The 25,787-nt window shown below is 34.9% G+C and overlaps 3 protein-coding genes across 14 annotated transcripts in view; all 3 read right to left on the reverse strand.

Annotated features, from left to right (window-relative positions):
- Positions 1-1,187: 1,187 nt before the first annotated feature.
- Positions 1,188-12,536, reverse strand: LOC127846588 (small nuclear ribonucleoprotein-associated protein B-like). Of its 2 annotated transcripts, XM_052378024.1 has the most exons (6): positions 12,380-12,536; positions 6,915-7,178; positions 4,942-5,110; positions 4,350-4,382; positions 3,167-3,253; positions 1,188-2,781 (listed from the first exon to the last, which is right to left on the reverse strand). In XM_052378024.1, exons 1-6 carry the CDS (start codon positions 12,380-12,382, stop codon positions 2,768-2,770), a joined length of 570 nt encoding a protein of 189 aa, XP_052233984.1. In that variant the 5' UTR covers positions 12,383-12,536; the 3' UTR covers positions 1,188-2,767. The 2 variants fall into 2 exon arrangements, with proteins under 2 accessions (XP_052233984.1, XP_052233985.1); XM_052378025.1 differs by lacking the exon at positions 4,350-4,382.
- Positions 1,188-25,787, reverse strand: part of LOC127846575 (TBC1 domain family member 20-like) — a 69,117-nt gene continuing 44,517 nt past the window's right edge. For all 11 annotated transcript variants that reach the window (XM_052377986.1, XM_052377994.1, XM_052377997.1 and 8 more), the window contains one exon: positions 1,188-1,740. The gene's annotated coding sequence lies outside the window, so the exon portion shown is untranslated. The remainder of the gene's footprint in view (positions 1,741-25,787) is intronic.
- On the reverse strand, positions 14,941-21,737 carry LOC127844759 (short-chain collagen C4-like). Its single transcript, XM_052375218.1, has 3 exons — positions 21,699-21,737; positions 18,563-18,617; positions 14,941-15,428 (listed from the first exon to the last, which is right to left on the reverse strand). Exons 1-3 carry the CDS (start codon positions 21,735-21,737, stop codon positions 14,941-14,943), a joined length of 582 nt encoding a protein of 193 aa, XP_052231178.1.

Consider the following 25,787-nt stretch of genomic DNA (forward strand, 5'->3'; position numbering starts at 1 on the left):
TTTATATTGAAGGTCACAGTGACCTTCACCTTCAAATGAATGACCTTGAAATGACCAGTGGTCATCTGTTAATCCTGGCCAACCTTCATGTCAAGTTTGAAGACTCTAGGTCCAAGCATACCAAAGTTATACCATGAAATAAGAACTTTAACATTTTTACATTCAAGGTCACAGTGACCTTGACCTTCAAATGAATGACCTTGAAATGACCAGTGGTTACTAACTAGTTATGGCCAACCTTCATGTCAAGTTTCAAGACTCTAGGTCCAAGCATACCAAAGTTATAACAACTTTAACATTTTTTATATTGAAGGTCACAGTGACCTTGACCTTCAAATAAATGACCTTGAAATGACCAGTGGTCATCTGTTAATCCTGGCCAACCTTCATGTCAAGTTTGAAGACTCTAGGTCCAAGCATACCAAAGTTATACCATGAAATAAGAACTTTAACATTTTCGAGCACGCCGCCCGCCCCCCCGCCCCCCCCGCCCCGCCCCCCCGCCCCGCCCGACAACATCAATCTATAAGCCGAGATTTTTTCGAAAAAAATCCGGCTAAAAAACGATGGGTAAAATGTATCAGTTTCAGACTCACCACACCTTTGCATGTTAGTTGTGAACGATTGTGAAACAAAACACTTTATTATATTGTAAGGTTCCACGTTTGACTTTCGTCAAGTGGCCTTCATTTACAACTGAAAAACATTCCATTTCGTCCCAATATGTGTAAAAGGTATATCTTTACTAATAGCAGTTGTCGTTAATTAAATAGCTAATTAAACTATAGGTTATTTTCGCCTGTAATTCTTTCTCGACGTACATGCTTGTTGAAAGGCCCCCTGTAACATGTTCATGGGCATGGTCAGTCTATATTGGTATTGCTTGAAAAGCAGGCAACGTCCTTTTAAACAAATTATTAAATACGAGGATCATAGAAGCTGGGTCGATCACCAGAGACCACAAGGAACAAAACTGTTCTAAGAGGTGTTGCGATAATTAAAACTTTTTGGTCATACTTTATTGACAGATAACCACAGTCTGAAGTTTAAATGCATTTATGCATGCAAATCATACCCTGACAACCATGGTTTTTCAAAGGACAAGAACCAGTTTTGAGCTCAGCTGAGAGACAAGAAAACTATTGTGCGCAAATTCATGTTGATAGGGCAAAAATATCACTTCTGGCTAGTGTTCAAGTTTTATTTTTGTGTTCACATTTTTATAATATCATTTTGACTTCTGTTGCCACAGTTAAATCATTAGGCAATAAATGCAACTTGTAATGCTCAATAAATATATTACGATGGAAATAAAAAATGGAATACCAAAAAAAAACTTGTAATGCTCAATGGAAAATGTTAAACAACGATGACAAACAAAAGATCACCATGAGAATCTTGTGCTTAGGCTGTCGCACTTAAACTCAACGACAAAATACATACATGACAAGGGCTGTTTGTAAAACATGCATGCCCCCCATATGGGCTGTCCGTTGTAGTGGCAGCCATTGTGTGAATACGATTTTTGTCACTGTGACCTTGACCTTTGACCTAGTGACCTGAAAACCAATAGGGGTCATCTGCGGGTCAAGATCAATGTACCTATGAAGTGTCATGATCCTAGGCAAAAGCGTTCTTGAGTTATCATCCGAAAATCATTTTACTATTTCGGGTAACCGTGACCTTGACCTTGTGACCTGAAAATCAATAGGGGTCATCTGCAAGTCATGATCAATCTACCTATGAAGTTTCATGATCCTAGGCGTATGCTTTCTTGAGTTATCATCCGAAAACCATTCTACTATTTCGGGTCACTGTGACCTTGACCTTTGACCTAGTGACCCCAAAATCAATAGGGGTCATCTGCGAGTCATGATCAATCTACCCATGAAGTTTCATGATCTTAGGCGTATGCGTTCTTGAGTTATCATCCGGAAATCATTTTACTATTTCGGGTCACCGTGACCTTGGACCTAGTGACCTCAAAATCAATAGGGGTCATCTGCAAGTCATGATCAATCTACCCATGAAGTTTCATGATCCTAGGCGTATGCGTTCTTGAGTTATTATCAAAAACCATTTTACTATTTCAGGTCACCGTGACCTTTTACCTAGTGACCTCAAAATCAATAGGGGTCATCTGCGAGTCATGATCAATGTACCTATGAAGATTCATGATCCTAGGCCAAAGCGTTCTTGAGTTATCGTCTGACAACCACCTGGTGGACGGACTGACAGACCGACCGACATGAGCAAAGCAATATACCCCCTCTTCTTCAGGGGGGGGGCATAACAAGTAAAACAAAGATGTTTTTTCAGGAAAGTTTAATCATATTTAGTCACTATTACAATGAGTGGATAAAAAAAATGTACAATGAAACAACAATGGAAACCGATTCACATGATGGGGAAAATAACGATTCAACATAACTATTATATATGTGAGTGACAGACCTTTATGAATTATGAAGTTCCAATCAATTAAACACTATGTACACATCTTGGTATCAGGGGTGCTTGGACATTTTTGACAGCTTGACTATATAATAAACTTGTATGTGCACTGTTGAATTCTCCCCATGCCAGAACAATGCTGGATTAGTGATTAATGTACCCAACCAGTGTAGGACAATGGTAGACTCTAGCATATGAATCAGCGAGACTTCTGATATCTCAATCCAGCACTACTTTGAATGTTTCTCATCTTTCTGGGTTGCATTTTGTTCCTTTCATATCAACAGTCAAATGTCATATGCTAAAATACTTTTTAAAACCTTGGCCCTGAAAGAAATAATGAACATTTGAGTAAGAAAAACAAGCAAAACAGATGCGTAGCAATGATTTTTATTTCTTCAGTTTTGTAAAGATTCAATACAGATCATAAGAAGTCAAGTGTCATTTGTTTAAACCATTGTATGAGTCTTGATCATTATCATTTGATATGGTACAGATCATGCTTGGAACTAAGTTGACCTTCACATGCAAAGTAAGGGAGATTTACTATTTAATAAAATTTCGGCCAAAAACATTGAACCAAGTTTCTCATGACAATACATAAACATAGCATAGAACAAACTAGAAACTTAATAATCACAACTTTGAACTTAATCGAAGCCATTTATACACAGCTGTAATTATTGCAACAATTGACCAAGTAGGTCCTTACCTTGACCCCTCATCATGCCTGGTGGTGGCCCCCTCATACCAGGTGGGGGAGGGCCACCTCGACCCATCATACCCCCTCGCATCATACCTGAAAACATAAAAATACACCATTATCTCTACTACTAGTATTTTGTTGGGATTTTTGTTTTAAACACTTAAATGGTTTAAACCAAACAATATTTCTTAAATAAGTTACATTCTCATATTAATAATTTAAGAAAAATTTTGGTTTTATATAGACTAAAATATATAAATAGAACACAAATTGTATTTTCCACACACTGTAAGTACTTATTTTTAACTGGTGAAGGGACATATCAACACTTGATACTATATTATATTTTCAAATGTAAGAATACATGTTTGTAAGTATTTCTACAATAGTTGATTGACACCTATGTGACTTTTGTCTTATTTTTTATAACTGTCTGAACAAACAAAATTATTTTAATGTTCAAACTCCCAATGGACATAGTGGGCACAATAATGAATAACAGGACAATGGTGTACAAACATCCTCATTTAAGTAGGCAACTTTTTAAAGGTACAGGTTTGAATCCCATAAGACGAATTTTTTTACACTGTACACATGTTTTTCTGATTGTTATTATCAATGCAACTTTGTTTCTAGAATTAACCGTAAAACAGAGAATTTGCATGAAAAGACCATACTTGAGGGAAATACTGTCACTATATGCCACTTTAAATATTTCTATGAAATTTAAATTTTATCATTCTAATTGATGGTAAAGAACTTTAGATTCAAACACCATTTAGAACTGAATCAGTTTTTTTTTCCTGAGAAATAATACTGGCTCAACTTGAAAATGTTCCCAAAAGAAGACAATGATCCTTGTGTCGCACAACTTGTTTAGGTGCGCCTTAATAAGGTGAAACCATTATTTCAAATTAGAGGATTTAGCTGCTAATGCAATTAGTTTTTTTTGCAGTAAGAAAACAACACATATTATTCTATTTGCAGTTAAATACAACACATATTATTGTTTGCAGGCTCTTGTGACTTAACAACAGAAGTTTGAAATAAATAAATTTAAATGTAACATTTTCAAATCTAACATATAGCTTTACAAACATTCACATAAATAAACAATGCACAGTAATTGAACAAGTTCAAACAAGAAGTCTGAACAATAACAAAATAAAACTTTAGAACTGTGGAGTACCTGCTGGAACATATTGAACACCAATTTGAAAACCTTAATAAAACATTTACAAGAAGGGGATAACACTATTTTTCCAAACAACTGTTGGAGAATTGATAATTAATGTATGTTCATTTAATATGTTTCTTGCATTCTTTAAGTTGAATGTACAATATATTACAATGATTTGATATTTGTTTTCTTACAACTATTAATAATTTACATTTTTGCTTTCAGATTGCAAATAAACACATATTTTCTGGTTAAAATAGTAATTAAATGAAATCACATACAAAACTTGTATCCATAAAACAGAAAATTAATTTTAGAAAAATAAATGAATGTAAACTTTTGCTCATTGCTTACACTTTTATTTTGCGTATTTAAAATTAAAAGAAGTATTGTTTGTAAAATTGTATGGCTGTAATGATTAGTTTTAGTTCAGATCATCTCATCATCTGATAAACTTCTTTAAATTGTGAAAATTTTAGTTGTGATCTCCAATTAGTGAAAAATGACCATTTTCAAAGGAGGAAAAAATCACTGATTAACATCTACTTATTTAAAGGGACAAGTCATTACTGTACACACAGACTCCACTGCTGTCACTTACCAGCTTGTTGTGGATTCATCATCTGTGGAGAGGGTCCACCAACCCCACGTACGGGACCCTGAAGGCCAGGGGCAGCTCCCCCGGGACCAGACTGCACACCTCTACCTGCCGCCCTGCCCATACCTGCACCAGGGGCAGCACCCGACAATGGCACTCTGGACATGCCGTCCTGATGGTAGAACATGGGATATTGAATTATTGACAAGCAGTTCTAACATTTCGTTAGACAGTTATATTATTACCATTTTAAATTTGTTCTGAAATTAAAATTAACTTTTTACTTAATTTCATTTTCATGCTCTCATAATTACTCACAAGAGCACCGCATAACGAGTGCCACGCTGGGCTGCAGGTTTAGTTTTGAATAGATGAAAGCTTGTCAGAATCATTTTTTTTGGAATTCACAGTGACCTTGACCTTTGACCTAGTGACCCAAAAATGGGTGTGGCATGTAGAACTCATCAAGGTGCAGCTACATATGAAGTTTCAAAGTTGTAGGTTGAAGCACTTTGATTTTAGAGCCAATGTTCAAAACCTTGACAAAATGTTAAGGTTTTAGCACGATGCCCACGTCGGACACAACGAGCTTGCTATCGCAGTGTTTTTTATGGAAATTTCAGGGCTGATATTCGGCCCCATTCCCCTATAAAAATAGTATATATTTTTCCTCTATTTTGTAGAAAAAATCCCCTCCAGAAGTTAAAAAAAAAAATGTTTTTTTTTGTTTTTTTTTAGAAAGAACTGTCTAATGATACATATATCTCAGATTTATTTCATAAACAACTAACATAGTATATAAATATAATATAAATATGATTTTTAATTATCATAAAGAGTTAAATTAGTTTTTCCCAAATCAGTGGTCACTTTTCACATGAATTTCATTTTTTCCCAAAATGGCCAGGAAAAGGCCAGATGTATATATACTGTGTCGATATTTGTTGATAAAAACATTCCAATTTGCTCCATTTTATTGATAAAAAATGCTCAAATTTGCCATTTTATCGATTAAAAAATTTCCAATTAGACTCAAATTGGCTAGGAAAACTGAGACTGTGCATGACGGCTGAACTGTCTGAAACTAATGTTGAAACAATCATTGATATATATTTAAGAAAAGGACAGAGACATTCAGCTGTGAATATTGCATTCATACACACATGTGTATTCATATAATAAATATCATAACAAATAAAAGAGTGAATTTGTTATTTTCCCCTTTTCCTAAAAAACGACGCCACCATTCCCCTATAGGTGAAAAAAAAAACACTGTAGCGCACACCTCGGGTTTTCTCCGAAAACAGTCGAGCTAAAAATTGTGACTTATGCCGTTTAGCCCCTTAAATTTTAATTTAAACAAGGGCTGTTTGTTAAACATACATGCCCCCCATATGGGCTCTCAGGTGTAGTGGCAGTCATTGTGTGAATACATTTTTAGTCACTGTGACCTTGACCTTTGACCTAGGGATCTGAAAATCAATTGGGGTGTTCTGCCAGTCATGATCAATGTACCTATGAAGTTTCATGATCCTAGGCGTAAGCATTCTTGAGTTATCATCCGGAAACCATTTTACTGTTTCGAGTCAATGTGACCTTGACCTTTGACATAGTGACCTGAAAATCGATAGGGGTCATCTGCAAGTCACGATCAATGTACCTATGAAGTTTCATGATCCTAGGCGTAAGCATTCTTGAGTTATCATCCGGGAACAGGGCCCTCGTTTTGCACTTTTTACCGCTGAATATCGGCGGCTTCCCCCATGAAAAAAGAATACTTTTTTCCCCTTTTTCAGCTAAAAATTCCCCCTTCCAAAAATGAAGTTTCATGATCCTAGGCCTAAGCCTTCTTGAGTTATCATCTGGAAACCACCTGGTGGACGGACCGACCGACGTGTGCAAAACAATATACCCCCGGCCCTCTTCTTCGAAGGGGGGCATAAAAATCAAGTTTACACTGAAAGAAATAACTATACCTCTGAAGGAGGTGGACCTTCCACGGTCATGGAGACCAAGTGTTCACCGCGCAGGAGTACCAACCCCAGACTTCTCTTCTCCTCCCTCTCGCCAGCCTTGGCAGACTTAGGCTTGACTTTCCTGAACTCATCACAGTCCCCAAGAATGAGGTTCATGTGTTTATCGAAGGCTTTGAATGTTCCAACGAATGTTCTACCGTCCTGCAGCATGCAGCGCATCCGGTAGTTGATGTGCTGCAGCATCTTCGAACTCTTTCCAACAACCTAATATAACAATCAACAACAACAAAGGATGAGAGATAATAAATCGGATGTCTTTTCTTTTCTTCAGAAAAGCCATGGAGAGCTTTTTCACATTTTTGACACGGACATTTCTTAAGTTAATCATGGCCACATTATTTAACAACAGAACAGGTAAGCTGTGAAAACCTGATTAGTTTCCTACTATTGTAAATGGCAATAAAAGTTTGAATTGTATAACCGGTAAAACCAGTGTTGTAACCTAAGCTTAAAAACGCATCTTTGAATTAGAATCAAGTAAATAAGTTCGCAAAACTCAATGTTTTATGTAACAAGAGCACCGCATAACGGGTGCCACGCTCGGCTGCGGGTGCAGTTTTGAATAAATTAACGCTTGTAAGATTTCTTTTAGAGGTCAGTTACCTTGACCTTTGACCTAGTGACCCAAAAATGGGTGTGGCATGTAGAACTAATCAAGGTGCAGCTACATATGAAGTTTAAAAGTTGTAGGTTGAAGCACTATGATTTTAGAGCCAATGTTCAAAACCTTGACAAAATTATAAGGTTTTAACACGACGCGGACGACATGACGACGGACACGACGAGCTGTCTATGACGATTATTAATACCTTGGGTTTTCTCCGAAAACAGCCAAGCAAAAATGAATTAATATGCAATATATTTTAGCTCTTTCAAGTCTGGGTTCAGATTTATTCAAATTATTCAAATTTTGCAATACTGAAGAAATCAAAGTATTCTTCAATTTTTTAATTTTAACATTAATGGAGTTTATAGCAAAGTTCTTGTATTCCGGTCATTAGTTGCTGAGAAATAGCCCGGACAAAAATTGTGCACAGACGGACACACGAACGGCCAGATGAAGCGGCCGCTATATGCTCCAGGGGAGCATAAAAATTTAAGAACCTGTGATCCCAACGACCCAGAGGTCAATAACTGAGTTGGATTATTGCAACTAGATGGTGATCAGTTTAGTTGTTGATAATAAAATAAACAAATGCATTTCTAGAGGTACGAAATAACCATGTTTCTCGCTGTGTATGCATGTATGTTATTACCATACTCCTATAAATATGAGGTCGATTTACATCGACCTCATATCGTTTAACGTTATTTTGCAATAGCATCGTTCCGACATGAATTCATGTCGGAAGCTTTAACGGCATCAAATTCATATAACAGCACAGAATAATCATGCAATAAATTATTAAACATTAAATATAAACATTATTTTACTAATTGCATTAGAAAAATGTTTATACAAACTTACAAGTAAGGATAGTCCAGACCTTAAAACACTACCACTGTTCAAATTCCATATTGTTGCCATATAGCACTGTGTAAATTGAAAGTTGCATAATGTTACCTCATTGGTCGGTTATAAATACATTGTTTCTCTATATATAGTATTCGATTTAGACGAAAATAATAATTTACGTGGAATGTCATACTAGTTTTCCATTAAAACTTTGATCTTGCCGTGTGTGTTTATGGACGTTATTAATTATGTTATACTTATTTTTGTATTTAATTAAGAATTAGAACGTGTAGCCCTTTTTGTTAACTGTTTTTAGCAAACGATTCGCGGCTTAATAAGACACGGAAAATAGATAAAGCGACACTTTCATTTAAAGGTTTAATGTGAACAATATTAAATGAAACCTTTTTTGGTATTAATATATTTTATTGACAGGTTAAATTCGATACTTGAAAAGGTGTTTAGTCTTTAAAGAGATGTCGCTGATATTGTTAATTTCAATAACTGTTAATATGCTTAATGTTGTATAAGAAATTGAATAGTTTCACTGAGTTGTATTCCCGCCTAAAATCCGATATCGTAAAACGCGCAACGGTTAAGAATAAGGTCTGAATAAGTTTAAGTATTCAGATCCGAATATCAGCAGCTGTGCCAGCTGGGAAGCCCCGTTTTGGCTTTAACAACCGCAAGCGAAACAACATACTTTTTTAAGTCTTGCACTTAGACTCCATGATCACAAGTATAGGTCCCTGCTGTGGCGTATGACACCATAGTGTTATTTAGTATTGGTCGGCACAGTATCTGATCATAACGAGATAATTGGTTTGTGCTGAACACAGGGGCAATAAAACCACAGATCTATCAATAAACAAGATTATTGAGATATCTTTTATTGAACACCGCGATAAAAATGCTCAAACCACGGACTCTAGATTACACGGATAAGAAAAATGGCAACATTCTCAGAATCATCACTGCTATAAGTGTAATCACCTAACAATTCGTCTAAAAATAATTTATATATTTGAGTTGCAGACGATGTACTGTTGTATAAGTCTGAATAAACTATCTGTCTGCCTGTCTAAATCTAAGCCGTCATCGTCCCAGTGAAAAAAATCTGATTTTGAATAGTTGGACATGATGCCCTGATGTCAAAATACGAAATGACCCGCGTAACACCGACCGTGATTTTCAAGAATCTTTAATAAATTGATAATTTAAGGTAAATAACATTTCATATAATTATACATAATTCCGTCGTTGATAATTAACAGCAAACGATGAATGTTTTAGACACCCATTTTATTTAAAGTATGCATGCAAAGCCGAATAAAATCGTGAGGGTCCGCTATATACGCTGTTTCATCATAAATTTAACACCCTTTCTGTGTTATAAACAAGAGCTGAAATCGTTAATTTATTAAGATTTATTTATAATAAGCTTTATTGATATGTTTCGTGAACAAAATATTACAATATATTCCATAAACATATAATAATCATGGCAAAGGAAATTCAATGGCCGGTTTCTAAACAAAAGCATAATCGCCAAGACCGTAGCATCAGTTCAGTGCGTTAGGAACGCGCGCTACTTTCTTCCGCCTTCATTCCTTAATTACTTTCGTTTTTAAACAATTTTTTTTTCTATCGTATACAGAATTCTATTCTCCTAAGCAAGATGTACTTTTTAAAACTGAACTCCAAATATCAACGCTACAAATTGGTATTAAGTACGAAAATGTCAACCGTAAATCTAGATTCTAAAACTCCAAAACGGTATGATATTTGCAAAAGTTAAAGTTATAACTCGCCGGGCTGTCGAAATCAGAAGAACGCTACAAATTGGTATTAAGTACGAACATGTCAACCTTAAATCTAGATTCTAAAATCCAAAACGGTATGATATTTGCAACTTATTATTTAAGTTAAATTAATAAATCGCCGGGCTTTAGAAATCAGAAGAAAAACTTAATATATATTTATATATCTGTTTACTACGTAACGTAAGCTTTCTAATGATATATAATTTGTCAAAATCGGCCGAGAAATGAAACTATAATTCAACAAAAGACGTGAGTGGGTACATCAAAATGTATAACCTCGGCGCTTCGCTGTACGCTAATTGTACAAGATCGATAGCCACAACACGATAAAACGCGCGTTGGTAAAACATGAAATGTGTATTTCTTGTGTTTATCTCGCTATAAATCCATTAATAACAACGGGAATATACTAAACCGTATATTTTTTGAAAGAGGAATTAATAAGCAACAAGATAACGTATAAACCAATAAAATCGGATAAATAGTTTTTGCATAAGATTGAATTTACTACAGTAAGGGTCAAATACTCGATTCATCTCCTATCAATATACACTCCGTAATACAACTGGTAGTTTTAACACACACATATAGGTTTCATTTAATTAAAGAGTACAGAAAGCTAAAAAGTGATGTTGTTTGTTGTACAACAACAATTGGTTATGTGTAGGGCTGTCACGATTCACCGGTATACCGGTATATCGCGGTGCATGTCGTGAAAAAAATCGCACCGCGGTACGGCGTTGCCGCACCGGTTTTTTTTAATATTATTAAATTTGCACATATATAAATACATTACATAATTATTTTGATACAGATATCGTTTTGAAAACTGTAGAAGCGATTCAAAAGGGCTAAATAAATAATCCGTTAATATCCAGGTCAAGCAAGCGCTTCCACTGGTAGATGTTTAACTTTCACGTTTAAAATACGGCGATGTATGGGTCCGTACCTTTTTTGGAATTTGGGTTAGATTTCCTTTGCAAATAAGTTCATAAATATCCAAAAGATGTTTACTCTATTTCTTATTTTCTTTCTTTAGAATATCGATCGTTCAAAGCATGGCACTTCCAAATCATGTTATCTTAAGATTATGAATAAGTCGAGGAAGAGTCAGAACGCTACGGATTTTCAATACTGGGCCTGCTGACTCCGCATTTTAAACATGCCCTTGAAGCGTTCGATTTACACAGGTCGTAGTCACAGCTATTGTAAACAACATGGCGGACATTTTAGAAAAAGACGCGAATAACAATAACAATGACTACTTCTATCAAGTTTATTACAGTTTCTTTTACAGTTTCTAGTCATACTATGATACCAGTGTTTTCTGATTATTGAGTTAAATAAAGTTTGTAAACTGTTTTCTTTACAGATACATATTCTGTAAAATATCGCGGTACGTACCGCGATACAGTGTTGCCGTACCACGATATACCGCGGTACGCTCACGGCGTATCGTGACAGCCCTAGTTATGTGTAACCTATTCAAAAAATAATTTCGTTCAAAATAATTCAATGTAATTCTATAAACGACAAACACACTTCGTGTGTTGTGTATGTTTATTTTTAAAAATGTACATAAGTGGTTTAAAAGCACAATTTTTACACATTTAAGAGGTAATCGCTCACATTTATGTCTAATTAATGATAATTTTTTGCATTGGCAAAGATTTAACGAGAAAACCTGAAGTTTAAGTTGAACTCAATTTGCTATAGGAAAACGACGGTAGCCGTTTAGACGTAAGCGGGGTAGCTTACGTCTAATTATTTGGACTAGTTATTACCACTAAGGAACTAATTTACGTACGGATTTAACACTTTGATAATAAAAATGCCATGTATTTTCGCGACTTTAAATCAATTCAGTTAATTCCACAAATCTAGCATAATGGAGGATATTCAATGTCCACGTTGACTTATTAAAACATAACTGATATGACAACAGGTTAGGTAATATCGCTACCGAGTATTTATATTCAGCAAATCGCCAATCGTAAAAACAATACAATGGAAGCCGGTCACCGACATGATTGTTATTAAGTACGTTTTACATTAAGCATTTTTATAAAATCAGCATAGTGTGAGAAACGTTGTAATGCGTTTTAAATATAACAATGAAGACTTACCATGATTGCTGTATATAATGGGCAGATTGTGCCCGATTCAAAAAATTATGCACCCCCAATTTGATGGCGGCTTCGTATTGTTCTTAAAGCGCCACCTTTCAGATGTACTGTTATGCGGGCTTTTCGTTTCATAAGTCGTATTCCGGTGTAGCACGATACTTGTTTACGAAAAACCGCGTGTTGTCGATACAATACACTATTTCGTATTTAAAGAAACTACAATTTGTTACACTATTAGTATTATTTAATCATACGTCATTCAACTTCTCGCTATTAAGTGTGTGGGTTTTTTTACCCAAAAGGGAGGCATATAGTTATCTTATCGTTCGCCCTTTTGTCCAACTGCCCGATTTTATCGTTCGGGAGTCCCGCTTCTCGTGCGAGGCAAAACTTTAAAGCATTGGAGGGATCTAATTGAAACTTTGAATAAAGATGTAGGGCATATAGAGCTGATAGAGGAGGCTAAGAGAAAGTACAGCGAACAAGAACCATAAATCTCTTTCTCTCTCTTTTTATTCAATAATTGTGGAGGTTCTGTCTACATTGGAATTGTTTTCTTGTGCAGAGCATTACTCAAATAACATTTAAGTAGTGGTGGAGTGCAGAGTAAAAGGATCCAACATCTTTCGCAAACATTTAGGTTAATTGTGCATCTTTGTTGCTTTTATGTGGATCATAAGTCCATAAGCAGTGAGTAAGCGGAAAAACACACCATATTTATTGACAGAAGAAGTTGACAAGAATCTCTCCCTCCCTCTCCCCCTACCCCCTTCCTCACCCTCCCTCCCTCCCTCCCTCTCTCATAATGGATTATTTTCTTGTGCATAGCGAATTTACAAATACAAAGATACTCATATTGCGCAAATATCAGTTCAATATCATATTCAATTGCGCTGCACATAAGAATACAGCTAAAACAACTTTTTTTAAATGAAACTTAAAACAAATGCGCTGTCAGTTAAGATCTTAACTTAGATTTACTCTGTACGCATTTTACGTCTTTTGTGCGCTGTCAGTTAAGATCTTAACTTAGATTTACTCTGTACGCATTTTAAGTCTTTTGTGCGCTGTCAGTTAAGATCTTAACTTAGATTTACTCTGTACGCATTTTAAGTCTTTTGGAAGGGATTCCACACATGGGTTTAAAAGCTATCTTTTTGCGATTTCTTGAGATTTTAAAGTTATGTTCGTCAATTGGTCTAAGTCTGTAACGTTATTAATTTACTATACAGTTGTGAACAACTTTTTAATGCAAATTGCAGCGGTACCGCACGTAGTTCTTACTTAGAATCTCTTTGCTGAGTTGATCAAACGAAACATCGTCGAAAATTCTCGCTGCTCAATTTTGAATCAAAAATTTAAATTAAGTGCAAAACGACATGGTGTCGTTTTCTTGTTTGGAGCATTACTAAAAAACTGTAAGAAGGGATTCAAATGATACTGCATGATTATAATGATAAAGGCCGGGGATAAAGGGCGTTTAAAGCAGGTGCATGTTGCAAAAACCATTGACCTTTCTTCGTTATTGTCCTTTTGTTGATTTTCTTGAGCGGTACATACCGGTAACTCAATTGATATTAAAGTGAATTGCAATAAAGCAATATATATATATATATATATATATATATATATATATATATATATATATATATATATATATTCACACATATGGCCAGTTACGGGGTCTCTGATTTAGAAATAGGTTATGGGGTTCCCACTTTAAATACATGTATCTCCATACCCTTTTTTATCCGATATAAACACGAATTAAGGTATATAGGGGTACCTACTATATTATTGTATATAAATACGTCATTTATTTAACGTCTTATACAAGGAAATATATAGCGAACTTATTTGCGAGGTATATACAATTTCAATTTCAGACGTGATTGTGGTTTTCGATTTAAGACCTTATTGTGGGATTTGATTGCATTACCTCCCCTACACCCCCCTCATAGTAATTAAAGGAGCCTAGAATGCGGGGTTGTATATAGACCCCGTTTTTTATATTGACCTCGTAAGTACAGTCTGAAAACTACCGAGACCGCGTAACTGGCACTATATATTAGTATATATATATATATATATATATATATATATATATATATATATATATATATATATATATATATATATATATATATATATATATATATATATATATATATATATATATATATAAATCGCACCAACTCACACACGCACGAACACAATCGCCTGTTTGTATTCACACACACGTTGTCAATGACGTCACAAAGATTTTAAAATTCTCATGTGCAATTTACTTATGCTAAAACGTTGTTTGCATTTTCTTCGTCTGAAAAGAAACAACACACGTTAAAAGAGTTAAGACCAGAGTGATATTCAGCAATCTCCGAAAAGTTTTCTCTCTAACTGCGTTATCAAGTTGCAGATATCGAAGAGGAATTTGTAATGGTATGGTGTCTAAGCTCTGAAAGAGCACACTGCGCATGTCAACTCACGACCACTGACGAACGGCGGACACTTCAACGAACTACACGCGTTTTCCGCGAGATAGAGAAGCGCGCCGTTTTCACTTACTGGGCTACTGCAATTGGTTTTCTCGGCCTCGCCGTCAACACAAATAAAATCCTTGTTCGACTGGTTGCCGTCAGGTATCCGGCGTACTCCTGTGTCCATCCAGGGTAGCAGGCGTTCCTTACGGGAATCATGAGAATGTTGCTGGTGACAACGTGGCATACGACGCACGGGACCTCGTGATTGTGAAGATGTTGAAACACTGGGGATTCGCTCGTTACGAATTCTGCACCGTAAATAAGTGAAAGGTTTGAAACCGTATCGTCATACGTTCCCCACAAAGGTTCGCTGGGCAGGCAAATATAGTAATTGGCGCCACTTCCGTAGTGACCATGATAGCTTTCGGTCACGAAGCCTTCGTACATAATTTTGCTGGAAGAGGGACATGAACGTCGACCCCAACGAACGTAAGTAGAGCCGGAAGAATCGTGCTGTTTGTAAGGCTGGGAAAGGGTTTGAGCAAGGTCTTGAATCTTTTCTGTCCATTCTGCAACAAATTGGAAACAACATAATACAAGGCTTAAGGCTATTATGTAAATGCTATGTCGCTTGAATGAAATCAAAGAAAAACATCATACTTATAAGACGTACTATTTAATAACATTGAATAAACAGTCTAGGTTGACGCGTTATCTGTAACCCTTATCTGTATATTTTTTCTAATAAAACACGTTACATATGTTACGATTATTAAATTAGATGCCCTTGAAAAAATCCATGAAATTATTTATAGTCGCTTAACATTGTATTTGTTTTTCCCGTCGTAAACTCTCGTCCAAACACTGATTAAGGTGTTTGTCAACGGTTTCCACGTGAATCTCCATCCGCATCATCTTTTCCAGAAGTTTTTCCTCATGATGAAATCTCGAGCAATCCGGTTCACGTGCTGAAGCGGAAACGGTCATCAAGCTCACTAGAATTACAACCTCCAACAGACATGGCTTGAAAACTGTCGTACACATTTTGTGATCGCGATGCGGATCAGAGATCGTCAACAAAAGTTGTATCTTTTCACTAGCTATCTACATAGCATAAGGCTAGTATTCCATCTATCCGCATCCCTATCCGCATCCGTATCCGCATCCGTATTCGCAAAATCATAATACGGACGCTATATTCCATTTATCCGCATACGTCGAACGTATCTTTATTTTTGTATATGGATAAAACTAAAGATTATAATTGAAATAATAATTATGAATGACAAGCGTGAATTTAAGTAGATATAAAGTACAAATCATCGTTCTGTGTGTAAAAGAACACAAATGGTAAATACTTGAAACATCTTCTTTTAGTGCCTTGGCTATGCTTTTTCAAACATTTGAAGTTAAATCAGAGTACCGATATGCAGAACTGCGTTGGTTGTATAATTACGGGTAATTTTCACGAATTCGATAGTTTTTCAGTTGATTTTTGAGATGACAGCTACTCTCATCGTGCTTAATGCCGTCCGTATCTTGTCCGCATCCGCATTAGAATGCTCACTTGAGCGTTCTTTTGCGGACGCCTTTTGCGCGTGCTGATATACGGATGCGGATGAATGGAATAAGCACAGTGCAATTCAACTTGTTGCATTTTTTGCGGATGCGGATATGCGGATGCGGATACGGACAGATGGAATACCAGCCTTAATGCGATAAACACTGAACAACGCACATAAACAACTAATTAAAAATAAAACCGGAGTTACCACATTTGTCGGGTTTCACCTGGTTTTAAGGATCAACTCCCAGTTGAGGTAATAAATATTAACACAATATGACATTTTAAGACTTAATTAATTACAATGATGGTCCGCTTTTCTTATTATGACAGCTTTATGATGTTTAGTATTACAATAAATAAAAACAACAGCTACAATTCATTTGTGCGTTGCTGTATGTGTGCATAGGCCCAAGGTAGTCAAAATGCAAGACCGTTTTGATATTTTTGCGAGAATGTATTTAGGTGGCACATGTACAAGTTTTCAAATAAAAAGGAGCGTGCCTTGAAAGCCTTGTGCTCGCTGTCTAATACTGTATATGTAATAAACCTAGGTTTGAACCACCAACACATTCATTTTGTGACGAATACAAAACAGCATGATTCGCAATTTCTAAGTTTTGATTGATTGATTGATTTATTCATACAAGTACAGTTCATACAACATTTAACAATTGGATTGCAATTATCACATATTTTGAATCACAATGCATTGTCAGATAGATCACATTTTAAAATACCACAGTCAAAATTAATCAGTTACATTCAGTTACAGGTAACTAGTCAGTATATTTGGCAGAGACATGAAATAACAAGAAGTTACAAGATGTTAAAATCAAGACATGATATATATAACACAGGATGACCCATGAAAGTTTTACAACTTATTTCCAATGGGGTCCTATAGATGGGTGTCAAAGGTACAAAAATGGTGGCATTAAAAAAATATCACTTCTTTCAACTTGAGACTATAGTCTTGAGATCAAATAGTAATTAGCATATATTACTAGAAGTCACTGATTATAATAATATCTTGTTATCACATTTAAATGTACGTACAAATACTGTATTGATGACTTATTTAAACAACAGGCATATATATATATATATATATAATAAAAGTAAAAACACGTGTCTGGGATTTTAAATATATATTGATTTAGCCAACGCTAAATATCTATTTAAATATATATAATATTCACAATCTGGATTATTATATATATATATATATATATATATATATATATATATATATATATATATATATATATATATATATATATATATATATATATATATATATATATATATATATATATATATATATATATATATACATATACCAAACCAATCACATAAAACATTAATTTAAACAAAAAGACTACTATTAAAAAATAAAATCAGCATTTTCTTTCAATTTCATATTGTCTGTGAGAGCAGTCTTCACTTTCTTTTTAAATTCATAGTTATTCTTAACAATTTTAACATATGCAGGCAAACTGTTCCAGTTTTTGATCGCTTGATAATAAAAAGTAGTGCTGATAAAACCATTCACTTGAGGTAAATAAAAGTTACCTTTAGTATGTCTACTATTATGACTATGTACATTAGATACTAAACTAAAATTATTTCTTGTTAACAATTTTATGAACAAGGTTGAGTCTTAATTGCCTAACTCTATTTTGAACATTTAACCAACCAATACTACTAAAATCTTTAACGTTCAAAGATGTTCTAGAGTCATATCCATAAATAAATCTAACAAGTTTTTTGTACATTTTGTAATATATTTTTCAACTGTTTACTAATACCATTGTACCATGAAGAACTAGTATAGTCAAAATGGCATTGAACCAAGGAGTTACATAACAATTTTCTTAATTTCATATTTGAACAGTGGTTTTGTCTTTATAAGAATCTTATTCTTGAGTTCACCTTTTAACAATATTATTAACAATAGATGTAGCAGAAAGATCATTGCCCAATATTGAAACAAGGTATTTAACAGATGATTTAGAAACGATATTGTGATCATTACATTTTCATTAAAGTTATGAAGTTTTGATAATTTCCTTTTTGGAAACAAACACTATACATTCTGTTTTTCCAAGGTGTAAAGACAGTTTGCTATCCACTAACCATTTACTTCAATGTTCAAGTTCTTTACCTCAAACTCTACTGATGATACTAGAATCTTTGTGAGAATAAAGGATAGCACTCTCATCAGCATAAAGAATAAGTTTACATGATTTGCTAACACCAATACCCATATCATTTACATAGGAATAAACAGAAGCGGACCTAAAATATTTCCCTGTGGGACACCGCATGTGATATTAATAGATTGTGACATAGGATTATTGACATTTACCATTTGATTATGACCTGTTTAGTAAGATTGAAACCACTCCACTGACTCAACACCTATTGTCTTGACTTTATGGCATAGAATGCCATGGTCAACCGTGTCAAACGCTTTCTGAAAGTCTAACATTATCATAACAGTGTGAAGGCTTTTTGAAGTTTGACCCTTTATCTGGTCGGTAAGGTGGATACGACAATAGTCAGTGATAAAGTTACATCTAAAACCACTTTGATATTCATATAAAAGACCATGATTAACTAAAAAAGATTCTAACTGGTTATATATACAGCCATTTCTAAAATTGTAGACACAATCGATAAAATACTGACAGGTCTGTAATTAGAAACATCAGATCTATTCTTCTTTTTAAAAAGTGGTTTAACCTTTGCACATTTGAGATCACTAGGTATTGTATTGGAAGTAATAGAGTTATTTACTAAAAAAGAATTGTGAAGTTTCACAAAAGGTGCAGCATCGTTCAAGAATCTAGCAGGAATGTCATCTAGCCCTGTACTTTCAGAACAATTTAATTTACTCAATTCTTTATAAATATATTATTCACTGACATTATGAAGTTTAAATTTTACATTATTTTGATTTCTGTCTTTATAGAACTGTTTAAAACAATGCGAATCAGCAGTAAAATTATTGAAAGGTACTGGTAGATTGTCAACCAACACAGAAGCTACAGTAGTAAAAAATGTGTTAAAATGACAAGCAATTTTAGCTGGTTCAAAACAATTTTCAATGTTTAATACAACATTTGGTGACGATTTTGTCTTATTACTATACCCAAAGTCGTTCAAATGAGATCATAACCTTTTAGGGTTATACTTATTTTCCTCTAACTTGTGAGAGATATAATCAGACTTTGCCATTTTCAGCTTAATCAATTGCTAATTATGACACTGTCTTTATTTATCGCCTGCCTGTCTATAATTTACATTACTTATTACAACCCTATGTCTATGATTTGGCGGAGACAGCATTGACCTTGTCGAATATGTTCAATTTTAATTTTCCAAAAAAATATATACTAGTTTGGTGTTGTATTATGAAAAAAAACTGTTACTGTTAAAAGCATGAAATATGTTTTAAGTGATACGACGTATTTGATTTATGATGGTTTAGTTAACTTGCTCTTATGTTCAGCCATTTTGTTTTCTCTTTCACCGCTGCAAAGTGTGTGCCAGGGGCGTAGCGAAACGAACAATTAAAAACAAACTGTACGGTTTTAAAACACACATTGATTTAACAAAATGCGTATTGTTGTCAAAAAAAACGTTATTTTTACTTTATAGCAATAGTTCATGTGTGTATATTTTAACAGAAAACCTCATTCTATATGCAGTTTACATCAACGATTTAACTCGAAGTTATGTAACAACGATTAGCTACGCTACCGAACCCCGTACTGTATTGCGTCATCCAGTTCACGGCTTCTTAGAAATTTGCCTTACTTTGTTTTTGTTATGACAGTGTTTATAGGCAAGAATAATACGTATACACATATTTTTATATTCAAACTAAAGGTAGAAGATAATCAGGAATATTTTAAGATGGAATTATCAACCATGTGATGCAGTGTATGAACATTGATAAAAACACGCGGTCAATTGATAGACATTGGAAGCTTTAATATTCCACTCAACAGTATAAATCTATAAGAAATAGTTTAATTTCCTTCTGTTTAATCGATCTAGATTTTCGTACGTTATTAATACGATAATAAATGTGTTTTCCATAAATATTTCATTTTGACACATTAAAGTCCCTAACTATATACGTGTAAACTTATCAAATGAAGAATTCTGATAACAATTAATGCACTTCAATGCTCGCCGATGTTTGAACAAATGAGTTATACGTTATTTTATTTTTTTAGGCACTTGAAAGTCTCTACTCTGAGCAATTTGGTAGAACGCCGGTTTCCACCCCGTACGCGTCACAGACTCTAAGTAACTCATAACATGAAAGAAACGAGTGGTGCTCTGAGAGCACGAAGTCCTTTGTTGTTCCGTGCTCGATCAGCTCTGATACAAGTCAGCCAGGAAGATGACAGCAGTGACAGTGAGCCCGAGCAAGTGATACACGGTTGTGACGAACTTTCATCTCTTCACAAGTTCATGCAAGGATGTGGATGCAAAAAGCACTGTGAGAAAAACTTTTCTCTAGGCCAAATTCAAGAACATGTTTTACTATGCGGGAACTTCGTAAAGAAGAAAAGGAACATTCCATTATAGGTGTTTTAACTGATGCTAAATCTGAAACAACAAAAAGAGGGAATAAGAGACAACGGGACAGGAATCAATCATATGTTAAAGGGAAAACCGTTTGCAAAAACAACGTTCATGATTTACTACGACATAAAAAAGACTGCTTTGTCAAATTTAATTCATCACATGTCTGAACATAGACCGACGCCTTGAGTGCATTGAAACAAGGGTCGACGTCCAAAACATTCCCTTAACATGAAAGATGTTCAGCGCGTCGTGCACTTCCTGCTGAACATTGCTGAGTCAATATGGGTTTCCTATCCAGCAGCCCCTAGAGGCAGTGGGATGATTGGCGCGCTTTCCTGCAGCCAAAGTTCAGAGCTTTGCCGGGCATTCGGTATTGATTGTTTACACTAAATACGTGCTGTATAGACGCTTATATTCTGTATACTGACAAAAGCGACACAAATAAAGTATAAGTAAAGTATATGGACTTTAAACAGAATTATAATTGAATTTCAGGAAATATGAGTACTTCAGATTTGAGCAACGGTGTCCCGGGTATGTTTACGCAAGGGAACTACATGGACCAGAAGAGACGAAAATTCTTCTGACATCAGAATCCGGTTTTGTCGCAACGGAGAGACCGCGCACGCTCACAGCTGCAGGGTTGTCGGATCAGCGTTGCGCTTACCTGACGAAGATGGTCCCCCTCTACGTGTCCGCTGTGCATCGTGAAGTGTTAGTGCATCAGGAAGATTAAATAAATTATGTAAATTATGTATGTGATGTTACACACACTCAACATATTCAACTTTAAGTATTGAGAAATAGATGTCTCAAAACCAATGATTTTTTTTTTGCTTTAATTTGTTACAGCCTGTGCCTTTTGAATTGGGAAAATTAGCGCGATAAACCGTGAAATTGGGAAAAATAGCGCGATAAACCATAAAATTGGGAAAAATGAAGCATTATAAATAGGATTATAAGTAACAGAAGTGATATTGTTTTTAAGTGCATGTTCAGGGAGTTTTCTAGAAAAGGAGTCTGGTCAAATTGTTGTTTTTTTTTAATCAATAAAAGTGGCAAGTTTGGGAATGATTTATGGACAAAAATGACTAAATTCAAGTTATATATTTTGTAAGATGTTTAAAAAATAAAGTTGAGACCTAGATTTAAGAAATCATAATTAAGTTACATGAGACTTCTTTCAACAAAAAAAATAAATAAATTATTATTATTTTTTTTTTTTTGGAAGTTGGGCTTTTTTGGGGAATTTTGGTCAGAATTTTGGGAAAAAACGTGTATTTTTGCGATTGGGAAGCAGCCGAAATTCGGCTGTAAATTTGAGCAAAAAAAATCACTGAAAACATAAATGTGGAAGTCGATATTGTGTTTCACCACCTCACGGATTCATTTACTTTTATGAACTTATCATTTTTGTATTTAAACGTTATAGTTATATATCGCAATGTTACCGATAGTTACTTATGAACAGTGGAAATGCTGTATTAAACAGAAAACACGACAATATTAACTTGCGAAACAATGTTATGAACGCCGAAAATACGCGACGTCAACGACGTCGTATTAAAGAAATTATTTCGGTAGTGTGGTATTAAAGATTTAAATTCCGCATAGAATTTGTTCCTTCACCGTCAAAAGAGTTACATATTTGAAACAAGGAGAAAAAAATATGTAAGAAAATGATAAAAAGTAAAAATAAAAAATTTCGTCATTAAGTCAGGTGTTCACATGACGCGATACATATATATATTAACTTCGAACAAAATGAAAATTTTATTTTCATGGCCCGATGAGAAATTGACAGCATAAAATATATCCATTATACAATTTAACGAGTATTAATAGTAAACATTTGATAGATTTATTGACAACTTACCAGATGTATCCATATATTTTGTCTCAACATATTTTAATTTTTGGAACCTCAATATTTTGTAAGCGGTGTGTCCCAATGACTCAGTGGAGTTACAGCAAACGGTCAATTCTGTTACTGACGGAATATAAACCAGTCCTATCGCTGGTCTGATGGGAGAAAGAGAAGTGCATCTGTCGCGTTAAGTAAACATGGATTAGTATGCCTACTTCTTTAACTCGTATAAAAATAAACAGTATTACCGGTATATACTGCATACTTCAATTATATGAACAGTAGCCTTATACCCGCTTTACAATTTTATTAAACTACAAAGAAACACAAGTACTATCCTCTAAACAAGACTTTTACAATCTTCCATACGAATGTTTGGCGATAGTGACTTTGTCAAAATCAGGATTTTTTGGTTTCTCTTCACGATGAACTGAGAACTTCCCATGTCATAGGCTTTAATCATTCTGAAACCTTCTGGCACCTTCAGCTTTCAAATTATTTAAAAAAAATAAGAATTGAACAACGAATTCGTGACGTTCGGAAAATCGGCAACATATTTAAATTCCTAGAACCCGTCGCTTGTGTCACACTGAGTAGAGGGTAGTAGAGGTTTATCCACCCTGAGTAGATCCTGCAAGATGCTGAATGGCAGCAGAAAGCTCCAAGAAAATAACGAGCGGAAGAATTCTGGTCCGCTCAGGTATGATAAAACATTAAGAAGCATTGCAGAAAGCTTTCCAAAGATGCCGAGTCACTAGCGACGGGTTCCAATGTATTCCTGAGACTGATCATCTCCATGTGACATCTTTGTGTATCTTCCTGTTGTCTGTCATTTTATATCCTGCATGCTCTGCACGTATTAGTAAAACATATAGACTATTGGTAGAAGTTTTTCCAAATATACTTTGTCAGTATCGGTGGTTTTACAACGTTCTGAATGGTTGTCGATGATATCTCGAATTACCCGAAACCGTCTAGAACAGAATATTCGGCGTCCGCATTTTTAAACATTCAACTCTTATTATTTGATTTCGATTCAGATCGGCCACTGAGAGGGTCTATCTACTTGCAGCAACGTTGCTATGAGCCACGCAATAGCCCCTGATCTTGTTTAGACATCCGGAAAACAGCCTTATCTGGCAAATTAGCTTCGGGCGTTTAGTAGACGGTAGGTTAAAGGTCAGATCCAAGTATGAACCATTGGACGTCGGAAGGTGCAGACATGGCCAAGTCAGCTGTAGGTTTTATTTAGAACCCACAAGAGTTCACAATATAACGGTACCGTTTTAATTGTTTATTGATATTGTTTGTCAACAGGGACGTCACATTGTATGAAAAAGGAATAATTAATATTAAGGCAAGATAATACCCTTGTTAAATGTTACAAATTGATCCGTTTTCCATGGTTTTATTTCTTGTCATTTGAAAGTGCTTTGTAGATATGAAGATGCCTCTTCTCGTGCGTTTATAGCTAACAAAATCAATTTGTAAACATTTAAAATGTTAACCGGCATTACATTATACAAAGGATACTTACAACTGTGATTGCAAGCTATCAACGTTTACACCGCCCCATAACCGAAAATTCTGAATTCGCTTCTGCTTTATGTCTATCTTAACATTTTTATTTCATACCATCGATTGTTTTATTCAATTACCAAATGGAAATCATTGTTAGTATAACAACGATCGTATAAACTTGAGCTCTATGCTTTCGGTATTTTATGATGTTTATTTTCAAAAATTGGAGAATCTGTTTTTTAACTACGAAAGAACTAAATCGTCAAAACATGCGATAGCTGATAATTATAAATGGAAAAAGGGAGGAAATAATAGGATAAATATAATATAATGTGAGTTTTGGATAAAGATCAAGTTTATCATGTTCGGCAAGCCTCGCGCTACCATGGTTCTAAGCCTCGCATAATAAACTTGATCTTAATCTAAAACTCAACTAATATTCGCTATTTATACAGAACAAAGTCAGCGGATTAACTGACCTGTATGCTCCTTTCACAATGAATATAATAGATAAGCACACGTCAGTACAATTACACAATTTTTATTTTACAGTAATAGTGATCTCTGACTTGTCTGATTTAAGATATTTCAATCTTCATTTTCGTTTTTTTCCCCAGAAGCTTCACTATATAAACGTGTATTTTCTACGTGTTCCTGAAGTGAATGATATGTGAAAGATTCCATAGAAAATCAAACAACTACAGAACTAAATTTATCCTGATTTTGGATCAAAAGCACTTTATGCCTCTGGGAGCATTGTATAGTGATTCAAATATGTCATAAAATATTTAATATGACGGGCTCCGGGATCACATGTCGATAACGTAACCAAGTGATTAAAAGCGGCTCACTAACCGATATCAATGTTATTGACCATACGATTATTGAGCACGTTTTCGTATCCCTGTTGGAATATAATTAATTCATAGATAATTACATATTGTTTTCTGTCTGTGACCACGGCTTTACGTCTAGTCGCGAAGGACCGTTTAGTTGATTGATAGCCCACGTACACGCCTGCACATAATTATGCATTTACACAAACAAATGCATTTGCGATCGGTAAAAGTAATGATTGCGATCAGAAACCGCGTTGAACTGAAAGGTTGATTGAAAATTTCACTAATTTTCCACGGCGTTAAACTGAAAGGTTGATTGAAAATTCACTAATTTTCCGTTAACGACACACGTGGGGGGTGGGGGCAGAATCGTAGTTCAAATTTAGTTTATACTTTCGTAAATGACGCGTTTAGTTGCTGATAGTCATGTTCATAAATATATGCGCATGTTGTTTTGGACCGTCAGTTCAACGCCTCATCATGACCCGGAGATAGGGCGAAAATGGAGTTCGCAAACAAGGAATTTTAT

Source organism: Dreissena polymorpha, chromosome 9 (assembly GCF_020536995.1).
Source record: "Dreissena polymorpha isolate Duluth1 chromosome 9, UMN_Dpol_1.0, whole genome shotgun sequence".
NCBI lineage: Eukaryota > Metazoa > Mollusca > Bivalvia > Myida > Dreissenidae > Dreissena > Dreissena polymorpha.